The 24,566-nt window shown below is 38.8% G+C and overlaps 3 protein-coding genes across 7 annotated transcripts in view; 2 read left to right on the plus strand and 1 right to left on the minus strand.

The window, feature by feature from the left end:
- The window catches only part of syt1a (synaptotagmin Ia), a 228,557-nt gene extending 223,570 nt beyond the window's left edge, over positions 1-4,987 (plus strand). For all 4 annotated transcript variants that reach the window (XM_022201756.2, XM_022201755.2, XM_022201759.2 and 1 more), the window contains one exon: positions 913-4,987. In XM_022201756.2, the coding sequence (XP_022057448.1) occupies positions 913-1,119 (207 nt within the window). In that variant the 3' untranslated portion in view covers positions 1,120-4,987. The remainder of the gene's footprint in view (positions 1-912) is intronic.
- A 2,424-nt stretch (positions 4,988-7,411) lies between these two features.
- On the plus strand, positions 7,412-20,034 carry LOC110956350 (NADH-cytochrome b5 reductase 3). The gene is made up of 9 exons (XM_051956831.1): positions 7,412-7,557; positions 7,837-7,962; positions 8,095-8,167; positions 9,213-9,319; positions 11,336-11,465; positions 11,552-11,635; positions 11,921-12,006; positions 14,190-14,289; positions 17,011-20,034. The coding sequence occupies exons 1-9, from the start codon at positions 7,537-7,539 to the stop codon at positions 17,181-17,183; spliced, it is 900 nt and encodes a 299-aa protein (XP_051812791.1). The 5' UTR covers positions 7,412-7,536; the 3' UTR covers positions 17,184-20,034.
- Positions 19,469-24,566, minus strand: part of ppfibp1a (PPFIA binding protein 1a) — a 70,385-nt gene continuing 65,287 nt past the window's right edge. For both annotated transcript variants that reach the window (XM_051956812.1, XM_051956806.1), the window contains exons 19-25: positions 22,659-22,747; positions 22,338-22,460; positions 22,123-22,248; positions 21,070-21,258; positions 20,396-20,554; positions 20,241-20,306; positions 19,469-20,158 (exon numbers count right to left, since the gene is read on the minus strand). In XM_051956812.1, the coding sequence (XP_051812772.1) occupies positions 20,066-20,158; positions 20,241-20,306; positions 20,396-20,554; positions 21,070-21,258; positions 22,123-22,248; positions 22,338-22,460; positions 22,659-22,747 (845 nt within the window). In that variant the 3' untranslated portion in view covers positions 19,469-20,065. The remainder of the gene's footprint in view (positions 20,159-20,240; positions 20,307-20,395; positions 20,555-21,069; positions 21,259-22,122; positions 22,249-22,337; positions 22,461-22,658; positions 22,748-24,566) is intronic.

Below are 24,566 nucleotides of genomic sequence, written 5' to 3' on the forward strand. Positions count from 1 at the left end.
ATTGAGTATAAGATAATAGAAACCCGTTTGTCTGGTTGCAAAGATGGAGCAAAAGCTATCATAAATCAACTCATAACAGCTTTAGATTGTATTAAAAAAAACAGGTCACTTACATCTGCCTTCTGTCTGACACCCAGCAGGGGGCGACTCCTCTGGTTGCTTAAAAAAAAGGTCAAATTGCATAGAAGTTCTTATAACTTGATCTCTTACCTAAAACATTTTCGTGATGAAAGAAGTCCTGAAGTTTATTGTCTGACTTGCTACTTGTCTTCTTTACTCGACCATGATATTCATTTTGTAAATTATTGTCTCATTTAGAATAAAATAGATTAGATCTAGTAGAGTCCCGCAAATCTTGCTCCTCATTCATCATTGAAGTCCGACAGTGTTAGCGTTAGCATTAGCATGGATGTCTCCATCTTTGGATATTCAGAGTACTTGGATCTCAATATTAATATTCGGATAACACCACAACGACCGAATATTTTGATATTTGGGTCCAGCCCTGCTAACTCCAAACCTGTAAAGTTTTGTGACCACGTCTTCCACAGACGTCAGGCTATTGCACTGATGAATTTCCCCACAGACATATAAATGCCTGCCAGAGTACTCAAGAAAACCTTTGTGGTAGTTTCTACTACAGTCAGTACCGCAAGAACGACACAGACTCACAAAGTGAAAACTATACCAGCCACATGATCACAAACATTAAAATAAGGCAATAACACAGTAAAATAAATCAACAGAGGGAGTAGAAAAACACCTGGATGCACTTTACAATGAAATCAGGATTTCAGAAGTGACTAAAAGTGGACTGTGTCTAAACAGAATGAGAGACACCATCCATTTGCTGACGACACCTGCATTTACTTTCATGTGCCCCCTCCTCTCCCACTCTTCCCTCCTCTACAGAAAGTGCAAGTTGTTATAACTGTTCTGGACTATGACAAGATCGGCAAGAACGATGCCATCGGCAAGGTCTTTGTGGGCCTCAACAGCTCGGGGACGGAGCTGCGCCACTGGTCCGACATGCTGGCCAACCCCAGGAGACCCATCGCACAGTGGCACGTCCTGAAGCCCGAGGAGGAGGTGGACGCTCAGCTCTCCACCAAGAAATAGGCAGGGCGCTTTCAGTACCTGCCTTGTAGTACTCTTTAGCCAGTATGTGTAAATACCTCAGTGATATAAGGGTCCATCCATGTAACCCCACCCCCGCCTCCCTTTCCCTCACCCCTCAGTCTCCCCCAGCTTTACCGCTCTTCTGATTTCACAGTCCTGATTGTCCAAACCACATCCCGTTCTGCTTCTTTTCTATCAGGTTCTTGCTTTTATTTTTCTTTCCTCTTTGATTTAGCAGTTTTTGATTTCCATCTCCGAGTCCTTAACTGCCCCCGACCAAATGCCCCCTTCTTTTAAGCAATATGATCTGTATAGATAGCGCATGACTGAAGGAATTTATTGTACCACAGTTGTATATATAAGTATGCAGACAAAAATGATTTCTAGTTTATGTGTTTGTATGTTGTTACCCGTTTCCTAATCTGTGTATATCTTGATGTTTTTAATAAGATGTTCTATTTTAAATTATGTAAATGCAGATATAGAGGAAAGCCAATATTATATATCCCAGGATTTAAAAATTCTACCTTATTACCTTATTGCATTCCAGAAAAAAAAATGAATTCCAACTTGCAAGACACTAGTGGAAATATATTCACATCGTAAAGGACGACGTCTGACATTAAGTTCAGCAAAAGGATCATCACAGAAAAGACAAGCGGATGAATATATTCACACAAAACTCCAAAATACAAGGCCATTAACTACTATGGTTCTGTGGGAAAAATTATGCTGCTGGAAATTATACAAGCACATGATTTCTTACGACTTTTTGTACTTATTTCTCAATCAGAGGACCTATGTGTTTAGCTTGATGCACAGAAACTATAGTCACTGCAAACCAGTTAGCATTTCATTTCGTCATATTTGGCAGTTAAGTGAAATAGGTCCTCAACTTTCACTTCTACTGGCTCGTTTTATTGCCTCCCAAAAGATTAAGTTCTTAATCCTTCAGAAACGGACCCCCACTTGAGAAAAAAAGCACCAAGCTGTAGCCATTGTGTCCTTAAACTCGTTTACCAATATTTTGTTAACTGCTTACTTTAAACAGCCTTGTCGTTGTTGGAAGTATATCGCATTTAGGCCGGGCTCCGATCTTTGAGAGGGAGTTTTAGAGAAAAAAAATAAATCACAGTCGCGGCTCTGGTTTTAAGAGGACTATTTTTTAGAGCAATTCAGCGTCTTGACTATTTTTAGTAAACTGCATGATTTTTTTTACAATCTTTACTAAAGGCTGGGACGGGGGGAGATCTACCGACACCAGGGGAAGCTCTTCTAGTACGATCCCCTTGCCTTCAATCAGAGGAGAGGATATAAAAAAAATAATAATCAAGAGTAATGTTTAAACTGGTCAATGTAATATTGACGGAGGTGAGGCGAGTTTCTAAACACTGCCATTTCCAGGGAGGTGACTTATGTAGAGGCCCTCTCTTCATGCACACTCCCACTTGCTAGTGGTTGTAGCTTTGGTTTATTGGGAACAATGTCTTTGGCTGCAGTGGTGCCCTGAATCGCAGTCTTTGCTTTACGTTGCCTTCTCACAGTGACAATAGAGCTAGCCATGTTTTACTGCCAATTTTAACTTTTATGTGGCTGCTGTTTTGCACTGGATGTCTTTGAAACTAGCTTGTTGACTTCTTTCGAAACCGTTTTTTTGGACGATCGTTGGCTGGTTTTATTTGAGGACACCTGCAGGGGGGTAGCCAGAAATCCTCCTGCCGGATCGGCTTAATTTAGAAAAAAAAGAAAGAAGAAAAAGAAAGCAATGATGACAAATCAGCCAACGGCAATTACATCAGTTTCGTTTTCTTGTTGACGCAGGATTACACCAGGAGAGCACGAAATAACCGTACAAGTTAATGGTCTGCGTAGGCTATTAGTCCATCATGTCCTTTACTACGGGTCCAATTAGGAAAGGAATAAGTTTTAATCCATGAAAACCATGAAGTCTCTTATCTTGGAGGAACCTCTTGCATATACTCGATGCTAGCTTCAGGAGGACTTTCTAAATGTTTTCAATGTTATTGTGTAGTTGATAGCACTATTATGAAAAAGCTACTTGTCATTCCATAGGAGTCTCTGAGGACTGCTTTGTGTATCACTGTGACTGCCGTGTGTGCTTAGAGATGTAGACTTATCAGTAGGTAGCGAAAACAGTTTGTTCTGTAGTGATGTCGTAGCGTTTAATGCCATTTTCCCTTCTACACGCAAAGAGAGAGAGAGAGCGAGAGAGAGAGAGAGAGAGAGTGCGTGACGTCACCCGACTTCACGCAACCCCCCCAAAAAACCACGGCTTTTACCTGAGCGCGAGCGGGTCGCTTCACACAGCATTTTGTTGAGCACTGTGCAATACTTGTATGTTCATCCCATAGTGTTAACGTGGGTGGCGTCGCCCGAGGATTTAAAAAAAATAAAGCTAAGATGAGTCCAGAGAGATGTTTCTCCTTTCCAGTGAGATGGTTAGGACACAGCACACGTAGATTCAGCTTATAGGTTGGAGCTTGACACCTGCCGACCCTCTCTTTAGGGTTCCCTCCCTTTTTTGCGGGTTCGTTTTCTCTTCTTGCACACAGTTCCAGCATCAGAAGTTTCAGGGAGTCTTCGTTAAATACCAAACAAGATTCTACATTTAGATAAACCCCTTCAAAATGCCATGTATATACTCATATAGTCATGTCAGAAATGTATATCTAGACTATAAAGTGACATGAATATGATTATTCAGCCGCAAATATATCATTCATCATCATCAAATCAACATCACGATCACGTTTTTGTTTTTTTTATTTCTTACCTGCCCTGTCAATTCAAAAACCCCTTTTATATTTGAGATGAAAACTCTGAATGTACAGTATGGACTGTGTTGGTGTAGATTACTTTAACCGTGAGATTAGATGTACTTTGCACTTTTTGTTGTAAAAAAAATCTATAAATATATAGTAATTTTGTTAATATTTTTTCAACTATTACGAATTCATTTCATAGCCCTTCAAGGGGTGAAACCTCCCCTGTCTGATAGCATTCCAAAATCATTGAATATACTTTAGTACAGCTACATTCCCAGTCCCTCTCTCTGACTGAGGGATCTGTTTATTTGACATGTTTTACATACGTAGATCCATGAATTCCAGTACAGCTTCAGATTTAAATAAAATAATGGATTGAATTAAAAGGTAAATGGCCTGAGCAATTTGATATAAATTTAGAAAGGTTGTACTAAAGGAATTTTTCAGTCAAAGCTGAAAGAAAATCAAATCAGAAATAAAAAGTGTGTAAACCTGTCAGGGAATTCGGTAACAGGCAGCATTGCAGAACCCATCAGATTGCGGGGTGTGTGGAAAAACTACAAAGCAAAAGCCATTACCTGCACTCCAACGCAATGCTGCTCTCATTTACAATTCCCTACCAAAGCACGCGTGCATAATCAAATCCCCAAATTGTCCTCTTGTGAAAGAGAAATCTTATCAAGCTCTCTGTGTGACAAGAAACTCCAGATTCTCTCCAGTGACACCAACGAAAAGCCACACTGACCTTTCAAAAGCAAAGCTGTGTAAAGTTTTAGAATCTGATGCTGTAGAAAGATCCTAGTTGCCTTTGTGTATATCAACTGCCTGCTTGAGTATTTTGTGTGTGGAAAATTTTCTCTGTAATCTCGTAGAACTGTTTGGGGTGTTTTTTCCTGCCATATCGCTCGCGGTGACGGCGAGCCGCTGACAGTTATATTTGCTGTGTATACCTTCATTTTTGATGAGGTGTTTTACAGTTTTGTTTCACTTTGTGTAGTGATTCACTCTGTGGAGTTTTCTGACTGTTGTTATATAACTTCATATACACAAATGATCAATAAAAATGTTTTATTTCCTGTTGATACAGAAGCCTGTCATGTCGTGTTTTCAGCAGAAGCGTCTTCGGAGGCGGCAGAGGAGCAGGTTTATTAGCAAACACGGCCTTTATTACGATCACTACAGGGTTGGTATTGATTGGCAGAACTTTGACTCACTCCGGCTGCACAAAACTCCCCTCACTTCAAAAAGAAAACTGTGTGCATGCATGGCAAATTCTGATTTTAATGATGATGCTTGCTTCATGGCTCTCTGTTAAAAAGGTCACTACTGCCATCTAAAGGACACAAAGCAGCACAACACACAGCAACCAAAAAACAGATTAAGTTTTTCCATTTCACTCTGGGCACAGATCAATTTCTATTAGTGAATATTTATTTATGTGTACCAGAGCCAGAAGACGGGGACAGGAGTTTGTCCTCCACAGGAACATGATTTCACATTAATGTGACGCTCAGCTGACAGTGAATCCGATGACCAGAGGATGTAGATTTATAGATTTGTGGCTGCTGTGACATGAAGCTCATTTGGATGTTGGGACTCATAAATCTCATCAGTTAAAGATGTCAGGTGAAGTTTAAGCTGCTACTTTGTCGTCAGCAACACTTTTTTTCCCCCTTTAAACCCTTGTGTTGTCTAAACTGCCTCCACTAAACTTCTACAATAGAGCAGTTTCATTGAATTTTCAACCTAAAATCTATTTACCATGAAGAACCCACCTGTCATGCATCACAGATTTTGTGAATGTCTGAGTTTTTCCCTCTACAGAGGGCATAAAGACTGTATTTAATCAGTGAACACCACTCGTTTTTGTCACATCACACGTGTTATAGCTGTTTTCTTTCCTAAAGTACAGGTTTTTATCACTGTTATTGCTGCTAAAGGTACTGCATAGGTGTAAACATTATTATAGGACGAGACAGTACCAGAAATGTACAGGAAAGTAGTTTGAAATGCATTTTTGAAGGGAAACAACAGTGTACCGTATACTGTACAATGGAAAACTACAAAACTCAACTACAAAATACTCGTCTTCTTACATCTTTTGAATCTTTGCTTCTGCCCAGACAGTAAAGGAAAAGTAATTGAATTTCAAGTTAAAAAAATGATAATTTAGGAGGTTTTCTGTGCTGTTAAACATAGTGGCCGGGTCATTTTTGACCTGAAGACAACACAAGGGTTAAGTAGCATATATCTTGGTTGGTTTTAGAGCTGTGTTATCAAATGCAAATACAGATGTGTTTTGCATCATTTCATACACGTGATACTTTTTTTTTAATTTAAAAAAGCCTCTTCTGACACTGGGATTTCTTTATGAATTCAACAGTGAAGTTCTGTCGGTTGAGCTTCACAGGGATAATTTGAAAGGAATAAAGAAATGAAGTTTTGCACGTTTGAAAGTCACATATTTCACGTTTCTGTCAGTACATCATACCAAAACACTGTATTTCATATAGTTTGCTTTGATGGTCTTATTTAATATAAATGTAATGTAATGTATGATGTCTTAAATACCACTAATTTCCCGTGAATCCAATGTAACCACAGATGATAAGACTGTAGCCGTGTGATATTTCTTTGATGCATGTTAGCTTGTGGTCAGAGCAACATTTCATGATGAGATAAACTCGGCCTGCAGACAGAAATAAACATATGCACAGTAAAGATAAAATACATCAAACACACAAGATGAAACATGACAAGTAAAAAGAAAAACAGGAATGAATCCCTCAACACATTAACAGAAACTCTGTTAATGCATTGATTAATTTATGATTTTCACTGATTTTCACTGAACAAGGCTCAATTTAAGGTCCCTCTGAGATAATGTTAGAAAAGAAAGTCCTGGTCTTACACACCTAAAGTTAGTTATTGCAGCTGCTGTGCAACAACTACTTTCCAAATGCTGCCATTCACAAAACACAAAGAGACTCTTCTTCCTGAACTCAGCTGCATTTAAAGTTACAAAAGCCAGGACTAAAATCAGAGGTTAGTAATGGCAAAATGAACCATTTAGTGTTGTTTTGAGCTTAACATTTAATAATCACATACCGGAGACATGTTGGACTTTATTCCTTGCTGAAAAAGGCATATTGCAACTTTAATGTTTTGTCTCCCTGTGCAGTTATTCTGTACCTGTTATTAAACTCTGTGAGGTTTTATTCAGAAAATCTCAGAGCTGCCATGCGGAAATGATGTTGAGTCGAGCACTGTCAAGTCAGCAGGCATTAGTCGCTGTCAGACCGGAAGCTTCGGGACACATCAGGAACATGCTATTAAATTAGAACATTTTAGCTTTTAAATTCTGTCCTAAATTTTAATTTTCCCATGAACAGTCACACTTTCACTGTGTTTATTTTGCGACCCGAGTTATTGAACGTTATTAAACTAATCAACGCATTAGATGTGAAATCGGTGCTTTTATTTTCATTCACATTGACCGGATATGTGTATCTCTGCTGGCTAGCTAAACTGACTTATAGCTTGTAGCAGCGTCGCAATCAGTTGCCTTAGTCCACCTGGAGCTGCTTCCTCCATCGACAAACAATTTCACTGCTCTCCAGACGGACTCACAATGCTGTCATACATTATCGGGGTGAGTATGAGTGAATTAAAAGTCACCGGGCTCGTTTCACTTTAGCGAGTTTCTCTACGTTAGCTAGCGTTGACATTAGCTAATGTGCAGTTTTCCTGCATCGAACTTCAGCGGACTCTCGGCCTGCCCACTGTGACTCATTTCTCCTGTTATGGATTAAACTAAGTGACTTTTAGCCCGACTGCGCCCCGTAATGCTAACCCTGCTGGTAGCTAATGCTAGCTGCTGGCTAATGCTGCTGCTGTTTGAGTCATTCTCCTGCTTTGACCTTCATCTCAGTTGATTCGAGGTGGCTTTGATAGCATCATCAACCTCATCTTCAGACTGTTGTTCTCCAAGAGGAGACCCGCCATCACCTTAGAGGACCCCAACATCAAGTATGCGCTGCGGCTCATTGACAGACAGGTAAGCAGAGTCACTGCAAAGCCATCAACACTGCAGCCTGCAAACTCAAATATCTGTTGGAAGGTGCGTTCAGGTACCGCCGTTGCTATCAGTGTTGTGTGGTTTAACTTTGTGAAACTGTTGTTTGGTCAGATTGTCAGTCATGACACCAGGAAGTTCCGCTTTGCTCTGCCTTCTCCTGAACACGTCCTGGGGCTGCCTATCGGTCAGTATGAGCCTCACACAGTCATTTAATGTGTCCTCTATTAAAATAATCATTAGAAAGTGACTCCTGTAAGATTTAACCTTATTAGCAACCATCTCAAGTTGCAGCATTATGCAATTATATCACCGTTTGTTCAGTAAAAGTATATTGCAGTCAACCACCAGTTGTTTTCTTCTTGTTTCTTGTTGTTTTCTAATGCCTGGTACAACTAAAGGTCCATTTGTTTGGACAACTATAATGATAACAAAAATAACTCATAAGAGTTTAAATTAAGAGCTGATACCAGACGTTTTCCATAGTTTTCTTGTTAATAACTGAAGTCACTTCAGTTCTTCCATCAATATCTACGGCATTGTTCTGCCAAAAACAGCTTTTAGACTTTCCATGTTTTGTTTTGTTTTGTCATGTTTGTTTTATTCTTCAGGTCAAATACCTCTAGTGGTCCCAGGCATTAAAATGAACAAGAAATTGAAGAAAACAAGGATGCGCTGCTCATTTTCTCCATGACTGTATTTAATAGCTGTAACATTAGAACCACTGCTAATTTATTATTCTGTTGATTTACGATGTCTCCAAACTGCTTGTTGTTGCTGATGATTGCCGAGATATTAATTATTTTCAAACGGTGCACTTAAGCAAATTGCAAGGGCTGCAGTTTAGGATATATAAGGTGTGATTAATAAATAATGGCCCTAATGCTGTAATTCAGTTTTATTTCGTTAAAGCAGTTTGAAACTTTGAATTTTTGCTGCAATGGTCGAACAGTTCAGGGAAAATATCCAGCTGTGTTTCTTTTTTTTTTTTCCTTATAAATGTACAGATTTGTATTTGTACAAACTGGCTGTTTTTTTCATCAACTCTCAAAACATGTTTCTCTGTGCAGACTGTATCTTCCAGCAACTTCCTCACAAATTGTTCCTTTTTATGCTTTTCAAGTTGCTGATAATCGACTTTTTGTTTTAGCTCTGAATGTGAGTTTCTACCAAATTATATGAATGATATGAAACTCCTGACGTCAACAGTAAACTCTTTGTTTTTCTTCCAGGACAGCACATCTACTTGTCTGCCAGAATAGACGGGAAGCTGGTCGTCCGTCCGTACACACCAGTGTCCAGCGACGACGACAAAGGTTACGTGGATCTGGTGGTGAAGGTAGACAGCTTGGAAAAGTTGTTCTATATGTTTTAATTATGCATTTATATCTACACTACTGTTCAAAATGTTTTCCATGAAAACTCCCACTTTTATCCATGTACTAACATAACTACACAAGGATTTTCTAACCATCAGTGAGCCTTTCAGCACCATTAGCTAACACAATGTAGCATTAGAACACAGGAGTGATGGTTGCTGGAAATGTTCCTCTGTACCCCTATGGAGATATTCCATTTTTGTTTAAAAATAAGCCCGACATTATTTATACCACTGGCAAATTTTGACTTAAAGTTACTTTTATTCAACCAGAATGTATTTTTTGATTGGAAATGACAAAAGATAGTAAGATGATGTACCAGAGGCATCATTGTAGGGAAAAAATATTTCTCAGCTTCTATTTACATTTAAAACTGTCACAGTCGATGGGAAAATCCAAGGTTCTACACCAGGAGTGTCATTCTAGTTCAGGTTCCACATTCAACCCAGTTTAAGCTCAAGTGAGCCAGACTAATAAAATCTTGGCATAATAACCTATAAATAATGACAACTCCAAATTTTTCTTTTGTTTTAGTGCAAAAAAAGAAAAAAGTCCATTCTGAAAATGTTCACATTTAAAGATTTATCCTTTTACAAAACATTATGAACAACCAGAAATTTCTTAAGAAAAATAAGTGAAGTTTTAACAATATTAAGTCTCAGTTTATCATTTACCCAACTTTCAGATCAGTGTGTCTACAAAGGAACAGAACATTTAGTCACAGGTATCAGGAACTGAGCTATCTAATATTTTACTTTTAAATCAAAAAACAAGAAAAAAGGCAGAACATCAAAATATTACAAAAATGAGACACAAAGCGACAAAATTAGACAAAACAAGCGAGACAAAAAAGGCACAAAAGAACAAAAATGAGAAACAAAAGTACAAAAACATGACACGAATGACAAGTCAGACAAAAAACAAGGAAAAAATTACAAAAATGAGACACAAAATAACAATGAACAATCTAGTATTTTACTTTTAAATAAAAAAAAACAAGAAAAAAGACAGAAAATCTAAATATTACAAAACAAGACACAAAACAATAAAAAATAGACAAAACAAGTGAGACAAAAAGGCACAAAGGAACAAAGATGAGAAACAAAAGTACAAAAACATGACACAAATGACAAAAGTCAGTCAAAAATCTTACAAAAATGAGACACAAAATAACAATGAACAATCTGGTATTTTACTTTCTGATCAAAACAACTTGTCATGGTCTGGAAATAATTTTAAAGTTACAGTTTTACAAATTTCCAATTTACAGTTGATGTCACATCTATAACTTTTTAAAAAGAATCCAAGAATCCGCACCAAAGCCGTCCTGGAGAAGCTGGACCCTGGTGGCAGCATCGAACACGGCATGCTGCTGGTTTCCACAGACACAGACCGAGGAGGACGCCACTTCTCCCGATACGGCACACAAAAAACCCTGCTTGGCCTTTGCAAAGAAGAAGAATCTGGTCTTCTGTTTTATGGTCAGATGAAACAAAAGTGGAATTGTTTGGCCACACCGATGTAGCTAAGAACCCCCGCCCTGCTGTCAAACATGGTGGTGGGAACCTGATGCTTCGGGGATGTTTTTCAGCCCACGGCACCGTGAAAAACGAGGAAGACGTTAGGATTCTCAACAACAACATCCGGCAGTTCACAGAGAAACTTGGTCAGCAGTTAAAGGAAGAGTTTGATTGCTGTAATATTCAATAAAGACTCTTCTGTTGGTGACTGAGATGATATGATTGGGGTATGAATAATTTTGGACATGCCACTTTTTGTTTTTCCACACATGATGCCTCTTATACATTGTCTTATCATTTCAAATCCAAAGAAAACTTGCTGATTTAAAAAAAAAAAAAAAAGTAAATTGAAGTCATAATTTGCCAGGGGTGTGAGTAATTTTGGGCTTGACTGTATAAATAAATGTAGGTAATGATGTCGTTTCAACTGTTCCTTCTTTTGTTCCTTGCTGACAGATTTACTTTAAAGGCGTTCATCCTAAGTTCCCAGAAGGAGGGAAGATGAGTCAGTACCTGGAGAGTCTGAAGCTCAACGACACCATCGACTTCAGAGGACCCAGCGGCCTCCTGGTTTACAACGGCAGAGGTGAGCAGCAACGAATAGATTCTGTCATCTGCTAACCAAACACAGCTTCAGCAGCCAGATTTATCGCCGTAACTTTCCTTCTGCAGGCGTGTTTGACATTAAACCTGACAAAAAGTCTCCGGCCGACACCAAGAAAGCCAAACATGTGGGAATGATCGCTGGAGGCACAGGTGAGAAGAAATGTCACTGTCTGTTCTAAACAGAGGCGTTGGGTTGTTCATGCTATCTGATCAAACCACACCCACAGTCCTGACAGAGCAGATAAGCTGTTAAACTCTGAATAAATGACTGAGACATTCTGTGCTTTGATTGTTGCATGTTCTAATCAGTAATGATTGTTTACAGACAGATATTTCAAGATCTGAAGGCAAACCGGTAGACTTTTTATGATATTTTTGCTTATAAAAGAGGAGATTCTGTGTCTAAAGTTGTTCTGTTTCCTGCGGTTGTTCCAGGCATCACTCCCATGTTGCAGCTAATCACAGCAGTGATGAAGGATCCTCAGGATAAAACCGTGTGTTACCTGCTGTTTGCCAACCAGGTGAGTTTTCTAAATCAGACTCGCATGTTTGTAGTACACACTGATCAGCCACAGAATTAAAACTAGGGCTGAAATTCCTCAAGTTATTCAACTACTAAAAGTCCTCGAGGCAAAATTCTCTGAATTGACACTTCACTTAATCCACTACAAATTAGACTCCAGGTCATGAACTCGTCCAGACCCAGACTTCCTCCTGTATGGACCCGGACCTGTAATCAATCAATTTCAATTCTATTTAAAAGACGCTCCTATTTTAAAAGCCGCATCTTTTTCAGTGTTTATAGCGTTGAACAGATCAGAGGCTGAACTATGAAGGCAGTTTGACACGTTAGTGCTGGTAGAAAGCTGTTAATGTATTTGTTTTACCGATGAATGCAGCTGATTATTTCTAACAGAGAGCTGCACAATAAAACTATCAGACTTCATGTATTCAAACTAGGGCTGTCCAAATTAACGCAGATTAATCCATCATTGTGATTAGTCTGATTAAAAATGTTTACGCTGTTAACACATCTGCCGCACAAAATGTCTGTCTGTCTGCAGCAACCGTCATGATGTCACTCTTACTTTTACTGTCAGAAAATACTAGAACGTGACCCAGACTGGAACAGACACTCACTGTGTGTTATGGAGGAACCATTATAGATTTAAAATGCTGTCAAAGATGACATGTTTTACATCTGAGGAAGGCGTCTCTGGTTTTTATTTTGCCTCATATGAGTCCTGACTTCATGGCAAAGAAATAATGGAGTAGAGAAAATGTGAAAATTCCTCTCTGTTTAGACCCTCCAGAAAAACGCGATTATGCGATCGCATGAATTCCCGCATTAACCACCAAAATGCCGCTGATTATGCGGGGGTCAATTATTTCCCAAAAGGCCGCATAATCCCCGCAAAACAGCGCATAATTCCCACAAGAATCTCATATTTCCATGAAAAAAAAGAGAAATATGCGGGTCCCGCTTGATTTCACAATTTCCGCATAAAATGAGAAAACTATAACCAATATAAATGGAGTTGTGAGTTTTTATGTGACGCCCGGCCTGACGTCATCAGTTCGCGCATTCACACACACTGGAAGCACGAGCTGATGCGGAGCGCGGCGCCAGTGTTGCCAACTTAGCGACTTTCCAAAGCGTCCTAGCGACTTTTTTTGACAGAAGCGACTAATGACAAATCTAGCGACTTTTTCTGCCGTTTTGGAGACTGACAGGAAAACTGGGATCATTCTGCAGTTACTGTCCTCAACAAGCAGCAGGTGCTGCTGTGAGCTTCTCCCCCTCCCAGAGCACAGGCTGTCAGTCCAGTAACCCCACAGCAGTCCCAGTGTCTGATTAGAGGACACATCACTCCGCAGCCAGACGGCAGGTGAATCGCGCATATTTTTGCATATTTCACAACTATTCGCATACTTTGCAACTTTCTGCAATTTCCCCACAATTTCTGGAGGGTCTATCTGTTGTAAAGTTAAACAAATACTAAAGGACAAACTATTGTAAACCAGTAAAATGTTCTGCCTGTAATTCATATCATTCATATTCATACCAAAAATGAAAATATCAGAGTTTTTTCCTGCCAAATATCGGAATCTGCCTCAAAAAATCAGTCGGGCCCTACTGAACAACATGTTGGTCCTCTCAGTGGGAAATTCGAATCCAAAAAACCCCGAGACAGAAGAGTCGGTAACATGAACACTCTGCAGGAAGGAGTTTTCTTTTCACTGAAGTACTTCCAGCTTAAAGTCCCACATGAACATGAAGTCTGGGATTCTAACATGAACCTTTAAACGTGTTTAATAAACACCTTAAGTGCATTTTTATTCCCTTCTTTCTTGAGTCTGTTTGCTCATACTAAATAATGCGATTAATATAGATTAAAAATGAATATTTAATTGCGATTAATCAAAATGAATCCACAGCAGCCCTGTGATTAATCTGATTAACCGTTTTAATCGTTTGACTGCACTAATTATGTCCTCCTCATAATTTCCATTTCTTGTCTAACGTGCTCCGTGTGCAGGGATTCTCCTCCGAGGAAAAAGCTTCAGGTGGTTTAGAAGTTGCAGCTCATCAGTGTAGATGCTGCTGCAGGGCGTTTCCTTTCTAGTGTGTTTTTATCACAGAGACAGTCTGCTTCTGTTTCTGTTGTGGTTTAAAACGTGTTCGTCCTCTTCGTGTTCACAGACTGAGAAAGACATCCTGCTCAGACCAGAGCTGGAGGAGATCCAGGTCAACAACCCCGACCGGTTCAAGCTGTGGTTCACCGTGGACAGAGCGCCAGACGGTGAGTCCTCCAACAACACTGCTGTCTTTACAGCCGAGAGCAGTCTGTACATCAGACGCATGCCGTGGTCTCTGATCTCATGCATGTTTGACGCTGGGGAAATAGGGATGAACAAATAATTGATTTTAAATTGTAATTTGAAACGACACGACATGCTGCACTCAAATGCATTTTCAGTATTTTTACAAGAACAGTTCCTCTGAAATCATAATAGCTGTACTATTTTGACCAATTTTTAGATGTCAAAGCAACTAGAGGAAGAAGAGAGAACAAGGAAATTACATTGGAAATGTCAGCGTTAATTAATAATTATTATTTTTTTATTCATTTTGAGCCATTTGAGTTCAGTTCAAACCTTTGTTTTTGTTCTTTTAGACAAATATTGAGACATTTTCAATACATTTTGGGTCACAGTTGACAATTTTTAGTTTTTTTTGGACAAATTGAGAGTCAGTTTTTCTCATTTTAAATAATTTGTACGTCATTTTGTGCCATTTTTACTATTATTGAGAGATATTTGAGACTTTTTAGAGTTTTCATTCTGAGTGTTTTTGAACAGTTCCTGAACAGTTCGAGTCATTTTGAACTTTATTTCCATCATTCTGAACCATTTGAGCGCTTTCAAAACCATTTTTTTTGTCCTTTTTAGACAATTATTGAGTCATTTTCAATAGATGCATATGGGGTTAGTACATATGTTCAGTGTGACAGCCTCCTTGTTTCGTTGATTCTTTTCATTTAATTTTAGTATATTTTTTGTCATGTGAGCAGAGTGAAACTTTCAGAGGTCCTTTCTTCGGTCCATTGATCAGTGTGTGCTGGTTTAGTTCCTTCTTGTCTGATGGTATCTCATGTGGTAAAACTAGATCACGTTTTAAATCTTCTGCACAGTGAATAGAAAACATTTTCGTTCTATAAAATGTCCACACTAGTTTAGTTAGTTTGAGTCCAAAATATGAAAGTTTTCTGGGAAAAAGAGGGTTTTTTTTTATTTTTCATTTTGCATTTCCACCTTAAACATATTTTAAATTTGAGCCTAATTATTTCTGTCTGTAAATTAGCAGCTTTATTTTGAAGGTGTTTTGTGGTGAACAACACAGGAAGCAGTCTGTGACGTTTTCTTGCTGCTGCAGCGTTCAGTCCTGTTTTTGAGGCTTTTTTTTCACAGAATCATGTGACTGATAACAAATGAGGCCACATTTCTGCAGCATCATGTGACGGTTTGATGTGAAGTTTTTGAGTTGGACTAAAGTCTCACACAGTCACAGAAGCTTTTTACATCCTGACTAGAAATGTTAAATGTTTAACCCTCCTCTTGTCTTCATTTACAGGCACCAAAAAATATTGTTTCCTTGTCTGAAAAAAATCCCAAAATTCAGCAAAAAATTCCCCAAATTTCTGAAAATTTGCAAAACCTTCAGGATGAAAATTCCAATAATTCCTTAAGTTTTTTTTTTAAATCCCCCAAATATGGCAAGAAAATCCTTGCAAATATTTTCAAAAAATGAGTAAAAATCTTCAAGAAAAATCCTTAAAATATCTGAAGTGATTACATATATAGCAGTAAAACTTCTAACATTTTCTTTAAGAACATTCACATAAAATTCAACCAAAATCCAGTGAAGTTCGCTGGATTTTGGTTGATTTTTTTTTTTTTTTGGTGAATGTTCTTAAACATTTTTAACACTTTTTTCAACCAAAAAATGATCAGGTATTTCCCAAAAATGTTGAAAATGTGGACATCAGAAGTTTTACTGTGAAAATATATATATATTTTTTCCACATTTACAAACTTTAAAGCGGGTCAGTTTTGACCTGCAGGGCGACAAGTTTTTTTTTTTGTTTTTTTTTGCACTTGTCAGTTTTGACATTTTGTGATGTTTTGCTCCCATAACAAGTCCTCTCAGACTAATGAAAAAGAACATCCAAAATATACACTGAGGTTTGTATTTAACATGCTTTGTAATGTACTTAGTGTAACATGACCACCATTTAATTCAGGGTCACACGTGTGGGGAAAAGACATGGGCTAAAATCTTACTATTCTGCACGGTCCGAGAGGCACACAGGGCAATAGTGATTCTTCAGTTTTATTTCTTAAAATGCTAGCTTAGCATGTGGGACCCGTCTAATGACAGAAAACAAGCTTGGAAGACTTTTTGGAATCCGTCTAATTGGAGACTCTTAGATCTGTGTGTGTTTGTGATCTTCTAGTTCTGAAGATGGTCATAGGTGTCAAACATTCACACAGCTGTGACTAAATGTTGTGTTCCTTTGTAGACACTCTGTGATCTGGAAGTTGTAATGTGTAAATGATAAACTGAGGCATGATATTGTTGAAATTGAACTGATCTTTTTTTAGAAACTTCAGGTTGTTCATAATGTTTTGTAAAAAGATAATTCCTTAAATGTGAACATTTTCAGAACACACTTTTTTTGCACTAAAACTAAGGGGCAATTAGGAGTTCTTATGCTGTGATTTTACTGGAGATCAGATTGGGCTGAATGTGTCTGCTGTCATAGAACCAAATTTTTAATATAGAAGCTAATAAGTTCACCTTCCTTGCTGTTTTTAAAAACTGATTTAAAAAAAAAAAAGCTTGCAGGAATGTTCAAGCTGCTTGTTTTACCACCAGTAGGCGTCACTAGTGAGCTCTGAGGTTCCTGTCTGTCTTCTAATGCTGAGCAGTGCTTTAACCAGAGGACGTTTGTGTGTTTCAGACTGGGAGTACAGCCAGGGCTTCATCAGTGAGGACATGGTGAGGGAACACCTGCCTCCTCCCAGCGACGACACCCTCATCCTGATGTGTGGACCTCCACCCATGATCCAGTTCGCCTGCGACCCCAATCTGGACAAAGTGGGCCACTCCCAAAGCCGCAGGTTCACCTTCTAGATGTCTGTCGTCGCAGAGGAATGGAGGTTTGGAAGCACTCGTCTGGCTGCAGGGGTACTGCACTATGTATGCTATAGATATAAAATATATGCCATGATATTCATCTAAGGACAGGATCACAGTTTGGACCAATTCTAATGTTGGTGTGATGGAAGGACAGGGAGCAAAGTGAAGAGATGAACTTGTTTGAAGAGTATTCTGTTGTCTTGAAAATGAGGATGTGATTCCTGATGTGTCGTCTTGCTGTGGTCTCGTTGAGGTTAACCGGCTGTTTTCTGAGTGCCTTAACACCTGCAAAGCTTCAAACTGCTATTCATTATTCCGTTACACCTGCTGTCACTTCACAGTTGTCAATATTTTTGCTAAAACGTGTTTGCTACTGGTTCTTTTCAGTGTAATGAGGTCTTATGTTTGTCTATGCAACAAAGAAATTGGCTACTGATGTCTTTATTATTTTGTATCACGAAGGCTTTGCAGAGCAAATTCTAAAATCATGTTCAGAACTGTGTTGTAGTTGAGATTCTACAAAAAAGCGAAGAAACTTTTTCTTTATCATTTTTATTACCAAAAAAAGTCACACATTGGTTACATTTTTGTAAAAACTTTTGGTTTCCATGTTTATGTTGACAGAGCAGTTGGACATTTTAGAATCTATGCTAATGTTTAAGTATGACACTAGAATCAGGGGTGGTTAGCTTAGCATGAAGAGTGTAGACAGGAGGAAGCTGCTAGCATGGCTCCATCAACGCATTTTAACTCATTTATTTAATCTGTGCAAGACCAAAGATGTACAAGTAAGAAGTTGTGATTTTAGGTAGAGTTATGTGCTTTAACTAGTGAGTTCAACAAATGAGATGTAATATGTTGGAGCCAGGACAGCACTTCACCCTGTTTCTAGTCTACATGCTAAGCTAATAACCTCCTGGCTGTAACTTCACATTTTAACAGGACAATTTGAAGAGAAACAGGCAAGAGGACCAGCATGGAGGGTGAACGGTGAACTTAAAAAAATGAATGTCATGTGTGGAGTAGTTCTCTGCTGACAGGAAACTGATTTTTTTATTTTATTTTTTTTGTCTAGGTCTCTTCAGCTCCACCACACTGTTGACAGAAAGTCATTCTTGCCTCACAGAACATGGGAGTTGCTGGGATTTTGACCCGTTAATTTGGAATTTACCCAACATTTTCTGCACGGTAAAATGACTGTTTGTCAACACAGTGTGGTGGATCTGAGTGGAGACACAACAACAAACATTTATACTATAAATGATGGGGTGGTTAAGTATGTCTTGCTGTTCACCTTTCATGCTGGCTCTCCTGTCTGCTTCTTCAAACTGGAGGTGTACTGACTGTCAGTAACACACCAACTGTGCAGAAGTACATCATGCAATCCGACTTCAAAGAAACTGAATTCCCTCTGAAGCTGTGTGTATTCGGGCTGCAACTAACGATGAGTCGCCTGAGCACGATACGTCATCAACAGCGGAAGTGAGCACACAATGCAACAGAAATCACCGTCTGAGCAGAGTGTGGAACAGACGGCATCCACACTGTATCGTACATGTTATACATTTACGATACAGTGTGGAGGTCCGTCTGTTCCACACTCTGTTCAGACGGTGATTTGTTGCATTGTGTGCTCACTTCTGCTGTTGATGACGTATCGTGCTCAGACGACTCATGGTTAGTTGCAGCTCTACTATTTCTGCTGTTGAGTCTGCCGTGTGGAAAACACTCCTGGGAGTATTTCTACTTGTCCTGTGCACTGGTGTGTTTCTTTGTTTACTTCAAGTAATGGTGATTGAGATGGAGCAGATCATATTGGAGTGAATTAATGTTGAACAAGAGTTACTGTTACTAAAATGACTGCAGGGCAGAGAAGATTTTGGAAATGACTGAGTCTCTACTTGGACTGCTACAATACTGACTCCTGTTTTTGTGTTAGTAACATGCCAGATATGATTACATTTTATTTAACTGAAGGATTTTTTTGTCTGAATCAATAAGCTGTGTTTATCTAACACATTACTTCCAGTCAGGTCAACTGTAAGGACACAGATTAATTCAACTTCCTGCATAGATTCAGTGCAGATAAGTCATGCTGGAACCTGGGATGCGTCTCTAACTTCAGAGTTAGATTCCTAAAGTGGAACAAAATGGGCTGTAATTGTATGTCTGATCATAAAGTGATTCATTAGTGCCACTGTAGTCATTTGCTGTTTTTGTAGCTCTACTAGTCCATGTACGGTCTCAGTCACTACCGATGCCTTCTCTCTTTTTGCACATTTATTAACTTCCTCACTCTTTTAGTCTCTATTGTTTGACGTACACAAAGAAACACAACAGCAGACTATGATGTAGACATAAGTCAAGCCTAAGACACAGACAGGAGTGGTATATGTGGCTCATCTAATTGTCATTAAGAATAGAAACACATTTCTACTTCTCCCTCCCAGTGAAGTCTTGCTCCAGAGATAGTTCTGGTTTTACTGGTGCAGGTTTTGAAACTTCCACACCTCCATCATACTGGAGAGGTGACAGAAACTTCAAAACCTGCACAAGTAAAATCCTGTCTACCTCTGTAGCTAGACTCCACTAGAATGAACTAATGTTGAAGGGAATGATGTAACTTCACGTACCACAAACATGAATCTGACTACAGCTGAGCCCCTAAATAAGGGGAGGAGCGCTTAAAGCTTCACTCACTGATTACTGAATAAAAACCACAAATGCTTGAATAATAAACACCCTCATAAATGTAGAAAGGGGTACATTAATGCTACTAAATGTTTGCATTTTCAGTTCATGCAATATGTTTTGGACAACTTCAATAAATATATGGTCATGAAAACGATGGCTCTGTGTGAATGATGAAAATGGCGTCAGATGTTGGAGTTACTGTGCATTTCTGCCGTGTCGTCCTCTGGAGGGCAAACGGAGATCTCCCGGAAAAACTCATCGTCCTTCAGCATGCTCTGAAACACAAGCAGGAGGAGACTGGTTCAGTCCAGGGTTGGTTCTGTGCTGCGATCACACTGGAGCAGGTCAGTGTCTCACCGTCAGATTATTGATTCCCTCAGAAAACGCTCCTATCTGTCTGACAGTTCCTTCAGAGTCTTCCATCTACCAAAAAAAAAAAAGCACAAACAATTCAAACTTTTCACTCCTTTATATTTGAAGAAATGTAACCTTTAAAAAAAGTATCTCTGTACCTGTTCCAGATGGTCAAAGTTCTCCTCACAGATCCGAACGCTCCTCTGGAAGCTGCTGTTTTTGGGCATTTCCACATTCATGGGGCAGATGTACTCCTCACCATCGTCATGACGTTTCTTCCTCAGAGTGCCAAAACCACCGAACGACAGACGTCTGGGCTGGAGAGGAAACCAGAGACTAAGGTGCAGGGTTTTTTTCTTTCTTTTTTTTTTTAACCCTCGCGTCGTCCTCTGGGTCAAAATTGACTAATTCTAAAGTTTAAAAATGTTTCTTAAGAACATTCACAAAAAATCAACCAAAATACAGCAATTTTTTTTTTAAATTTTCAAATATTTTAGGATTTTTTTTGGAAGATTTTTACTAATTTTGTGAAAAATATTTAGAAGAATTTTCTTGCCAAATTTGGGGATTTTTTTTTTTTAATACTTTTAAGGAATTGGAATTTTCTTCCTGAAGATTTTGTAAATTTTCAGAAATTTGGGAATTTTTGGATTTTTTTTCAGACAAAAACAATTTTTTTTTTTTTTTGGCGCACGTCAATGAGGACACCAGAAGGGTTAACCTTTTCAATCAAAATTTTGGTACCAGTTTCTCTAGCCTTGAGTTTTATTTTACTGTAATTATCAAGTGAAAGCGACAGAGGGGTTCCATGAAGCGGAGGATGCATAGTTACCTTGACCTTGGCTGTGGCTGTGAGGACGCTGTAGTCTGGGTTTTCCAGACAGTCCTGTTTGAGCCGCTGAGCCTCTGAACCGATGAGCAGATGGAAATGTGTGGCCAGGTGGCGTCTCAGCAGGGTTTTGTTGGGAGGAATGTTGAGCAGAAGGGCGAGCGCTTCCACATTGAAACGAGGTTCCAACACCTTTAAAACATAAACGTGAGAAGTCAGAGGGAATAAAGAAAACACAATGAAGAGCAGCACCAGGAAATTTTTCATACAAAAATCAACCAGCATCTTGAGATACAACCTGAGGCTGCACAGTGGAGATAAGATGGCCTTTGGTAACTTTTCTAGGTTGTCCACAGTTTGTGGTTTCCTATAATCTTCAGCAACTACTACTAGCCCAGACGGTGTCTATTTATATTGGTAACCAAAAACTATTTTTTTCAGAGCAGCTACATTGTCCCATTGCAAAATTAAATTCCAGGTTTAGATTCTTGGTCACCACAGAGGCACAAATGTGACACATTTACTTATTATTGTGGAGATGGAGAGAGATTATTAATCCTCAGTGAAATTCAAGATGTGCACATTTTTATAAACCTCACCTAATGTTATATCTGAAGTCCTGAGTTTTCACATGACTTGTTTTCAATGATAATCTTGTATAAAACTGTCATCAGTGTAAAGACTGAGGCTTAATCCTTCGATGCATTAGTGACTCAAAAATGACCCAGTGAGGACGTTTTCTTGCAATATCTTTGTAATGAGAAGTTTTTATCATTTCATTTTGCAGCTATTCCTCAAAAAACATTACTTCTGATCAGTCGTGCATCTAAGGGTTAAATCAAATGAAACTCTAAAGACGTGGTTGGGAACTAACACTAATTTCTGATGGGACAGGAAGCTGCTCACTTCATTCTTTACGTTTTTGCTTGTGTTTTTGTTAAATGAAGTGAACAGACAGTTTTTTATCTTTGTTGTCTTATTTTTCTTACAGTGAGCTTTAATTCATCTGATCTATATGATGCTGCATTAAATGCCCATTGCTCACTTCACACTGACCATCAGCCCTCCATGAACCCCACTCCCCCTCAGGTTGGGGGCATATTCTGCCAGATCCACAGAGCGCAGCCATTCCATCACTCTGTGGTTGGTCCACTGGGAGATCTCAGCCGGTGTGAAATTGTTCTTCATGAGAGAAGAAAAATACAGATTTCAGAAGCACAATTTAGGTTTTGAAGCAAAAGAGAAGTGTGGACTGACTCCTCGTGCGGTACCTCATCAGAGGGTCGTCGTCTGAGACAGCTGGGTTCGTAGAAATTGAGTCGGAGGACTTGAATTGCTCTTTTGATGCTGAGGTGATGGAGAACGCTGCCAACCTTCAGAGACAGCAAGTCCTCCTGGGAAACAGGATCAAACAGAAATGAAGAGTTATCACAATGTCATGTGAGCTACTGGATGATCTATTCTGTGGAAAAGAGAAGTTACAATGTCAAAGAAATTCGAGCAAGACGTTTTGCTTGGACAAAAAAGTTCCACGAGCCTTGACTGGGGCTCTGGTACAGCGTGACAAGGCTTAAAATGTTCCATCAGCTCACCACTGTCATGTAGTGCAGCATGCGTCCATCGACACGAGCCTCGTCAAAGTGACTTTTGTACTGCGGGAGGCCGATGTCATCAAGCCATCCTAAAATAAGACAAACATTCAGAGAGTGCAATATTCCGCCAAGGCTGTCCAATTGCCCAAATGACATCAGAAATGCAGCAATTTTTTTTTTTTAGTGACTGATGATCAGAAATGGCACAGCAACAGAGAACGTGGCCATTAAATATAGATGGACCCACAAACAAAATGACCTTGCGCTGAGCATGGTCGTGTGTTATGTGTGTGTGTATGTAATGTACAGATACTGAATCGCATAACCGAAATATGCAGCAGGGGGCAGGAAGTGATGGGATTTGGAAACAGCCCTACTATTTAATCAGTTATTACTTTGGAAGAAATACTAAACCATGATGTTTTTTTGTACCCATTTTGGAACACATACTAAACTGACGTTTTCGTCACATTTTGGACCACATACTAAACGTGGACATTTTTTTTACACAATTGGGACAACATAATAAACTATGATGTTTATCTCACATTTTGGAAGACATACTAAACTTTGATGTTTTTTGCGCATTTTGGACGACATACTAAACTAGGACATTTTTGTCACATTTCGAACGACATACTAAACTGACATTTTTGTGACGTTTTGTACCACATACTAAATTATGACCTTTTTTTAAATAACGTTTTTTTTCCCACATTTTGGACGACATACAAAACTGACGTTTTTGTCCATTTTCGAACAACATGCTAAACTATGATGTTTTTTGTCCAGTTTTGGATGACACACTAAACTATGACATTTCTGTCCATTTTCCAACAACCTACTAAACTGTTTTTTTCCATTTTCAGACATACTAAACTATGACGTTTTAGTCCATGTTCGGACAGAAAATGACTTTTTTTGTCAATTTTCGGAGAACATGCTAAACTATACCGTTTTTGTCTATTTTCGGATGACATATTAAACTATGATGTTTTTGTGCAATTTCGGAACAAAATGACTTTTTTCCTCTATTTTCGGACGACATACTCAACTATGACATTGTTTGTCCATTTTCGGACAAAAAAACATCATTTTTTGTCCGTTTTCGGACAACATACTAAACTATGACATTTTGTGAATTTTTGGACAAGAAATGACTTTTTTTGTCCCTTTATGGACAATGTACTAAACTATGATGTTTTTGTCATATTTTGTACAACATTATAAGCTATGACATTTCAGTGACATTTTGTGCCATTCTTGTTGCCCCCTCCACAGAGTTGAGTTGACAGCTTCTGTTTAATAGCATGTGACAATTCTGTCTGATATCAACCTATCTTTGTGCTGCTATGAAGATGGATGTCTTGAGTCAAAATAATCTCGTGTTTACTTGATCAATAAATGTTTTTGATGAATAAATTTTCCTTACATCCTCTGGTGTGGTCTCCCTTTGCTTTGGACTTATTGATGTTGATAAACACAATAGGTAGAAAAACATGATAAATATAATAATGTCCAATATGTCATCCAAAATATGACTAAAAACTTTATAGATTAGTATGTCGTCCAAAATGACTAAAAACCTCATAGATTAGTAAGATGTCCGAAAATGGACAAACACAATAGCAGCAAACAATATGAGGTATTCACAATGTCAAAAAAGTGTCATCCAGGACAACTGAGCTATGCAGTGCAGTGAAGTAAAGTGACAGTGATATTAAAGTGACAGTGTGACGGGTAACAAGAGTTAAATACAGTAATCGGTAATCAACAAGTTATGTACAGTAATTCCGGGGGGGTCAGTGCAGTGATGTACGCTGCTGTATAAGAGTCTGATGGCGGTGGGCACAAAGGAGTGCCTGAAGCACTCATTTCTGCTTCTGGGTGGGATGATGCGCTGGCTGA

Source organism: Acanthochromis polyacanthus, chromosome 1 (assembly GCF_021347895.1).
Source record: "Acanthochromis polyacanthus isolate Apoly-LR-REF ecotype Palm Island chromosome 1, KAUST_Apoly_ChrSc, whole genome shotgun sequence".
Taxonomy (NCBI): Eukaryota; Metazoa; Chordata; class Actinopteri; family Pomacentridae; genus Acanthochromis; species Acanthochromis polyacanthus.

Excerpts from the sequence above, each read along its gene's own strand:
- LOC110956350 (XM_051956831.1), top strand. The coding sequence starts at position 7,537 with ATGCTGTCATACATTATCGGG. Across the intron at positions 7,558-7,836 it reads TGCTGTCATACATTATCGGG|TTGATTCGAGGTGGCTTTGA; the intron begins GTGAGTATGAGT and ends CCTTCATCTCAG. Across the intron at positions 14,290-17,010 it reads CGTGGACAGAGCGCCAGACG|ACTGGGAGTACAGCCAGGGC; the intron begins GTGAGTCCTCCA and ends TGTGTGTTTCAG.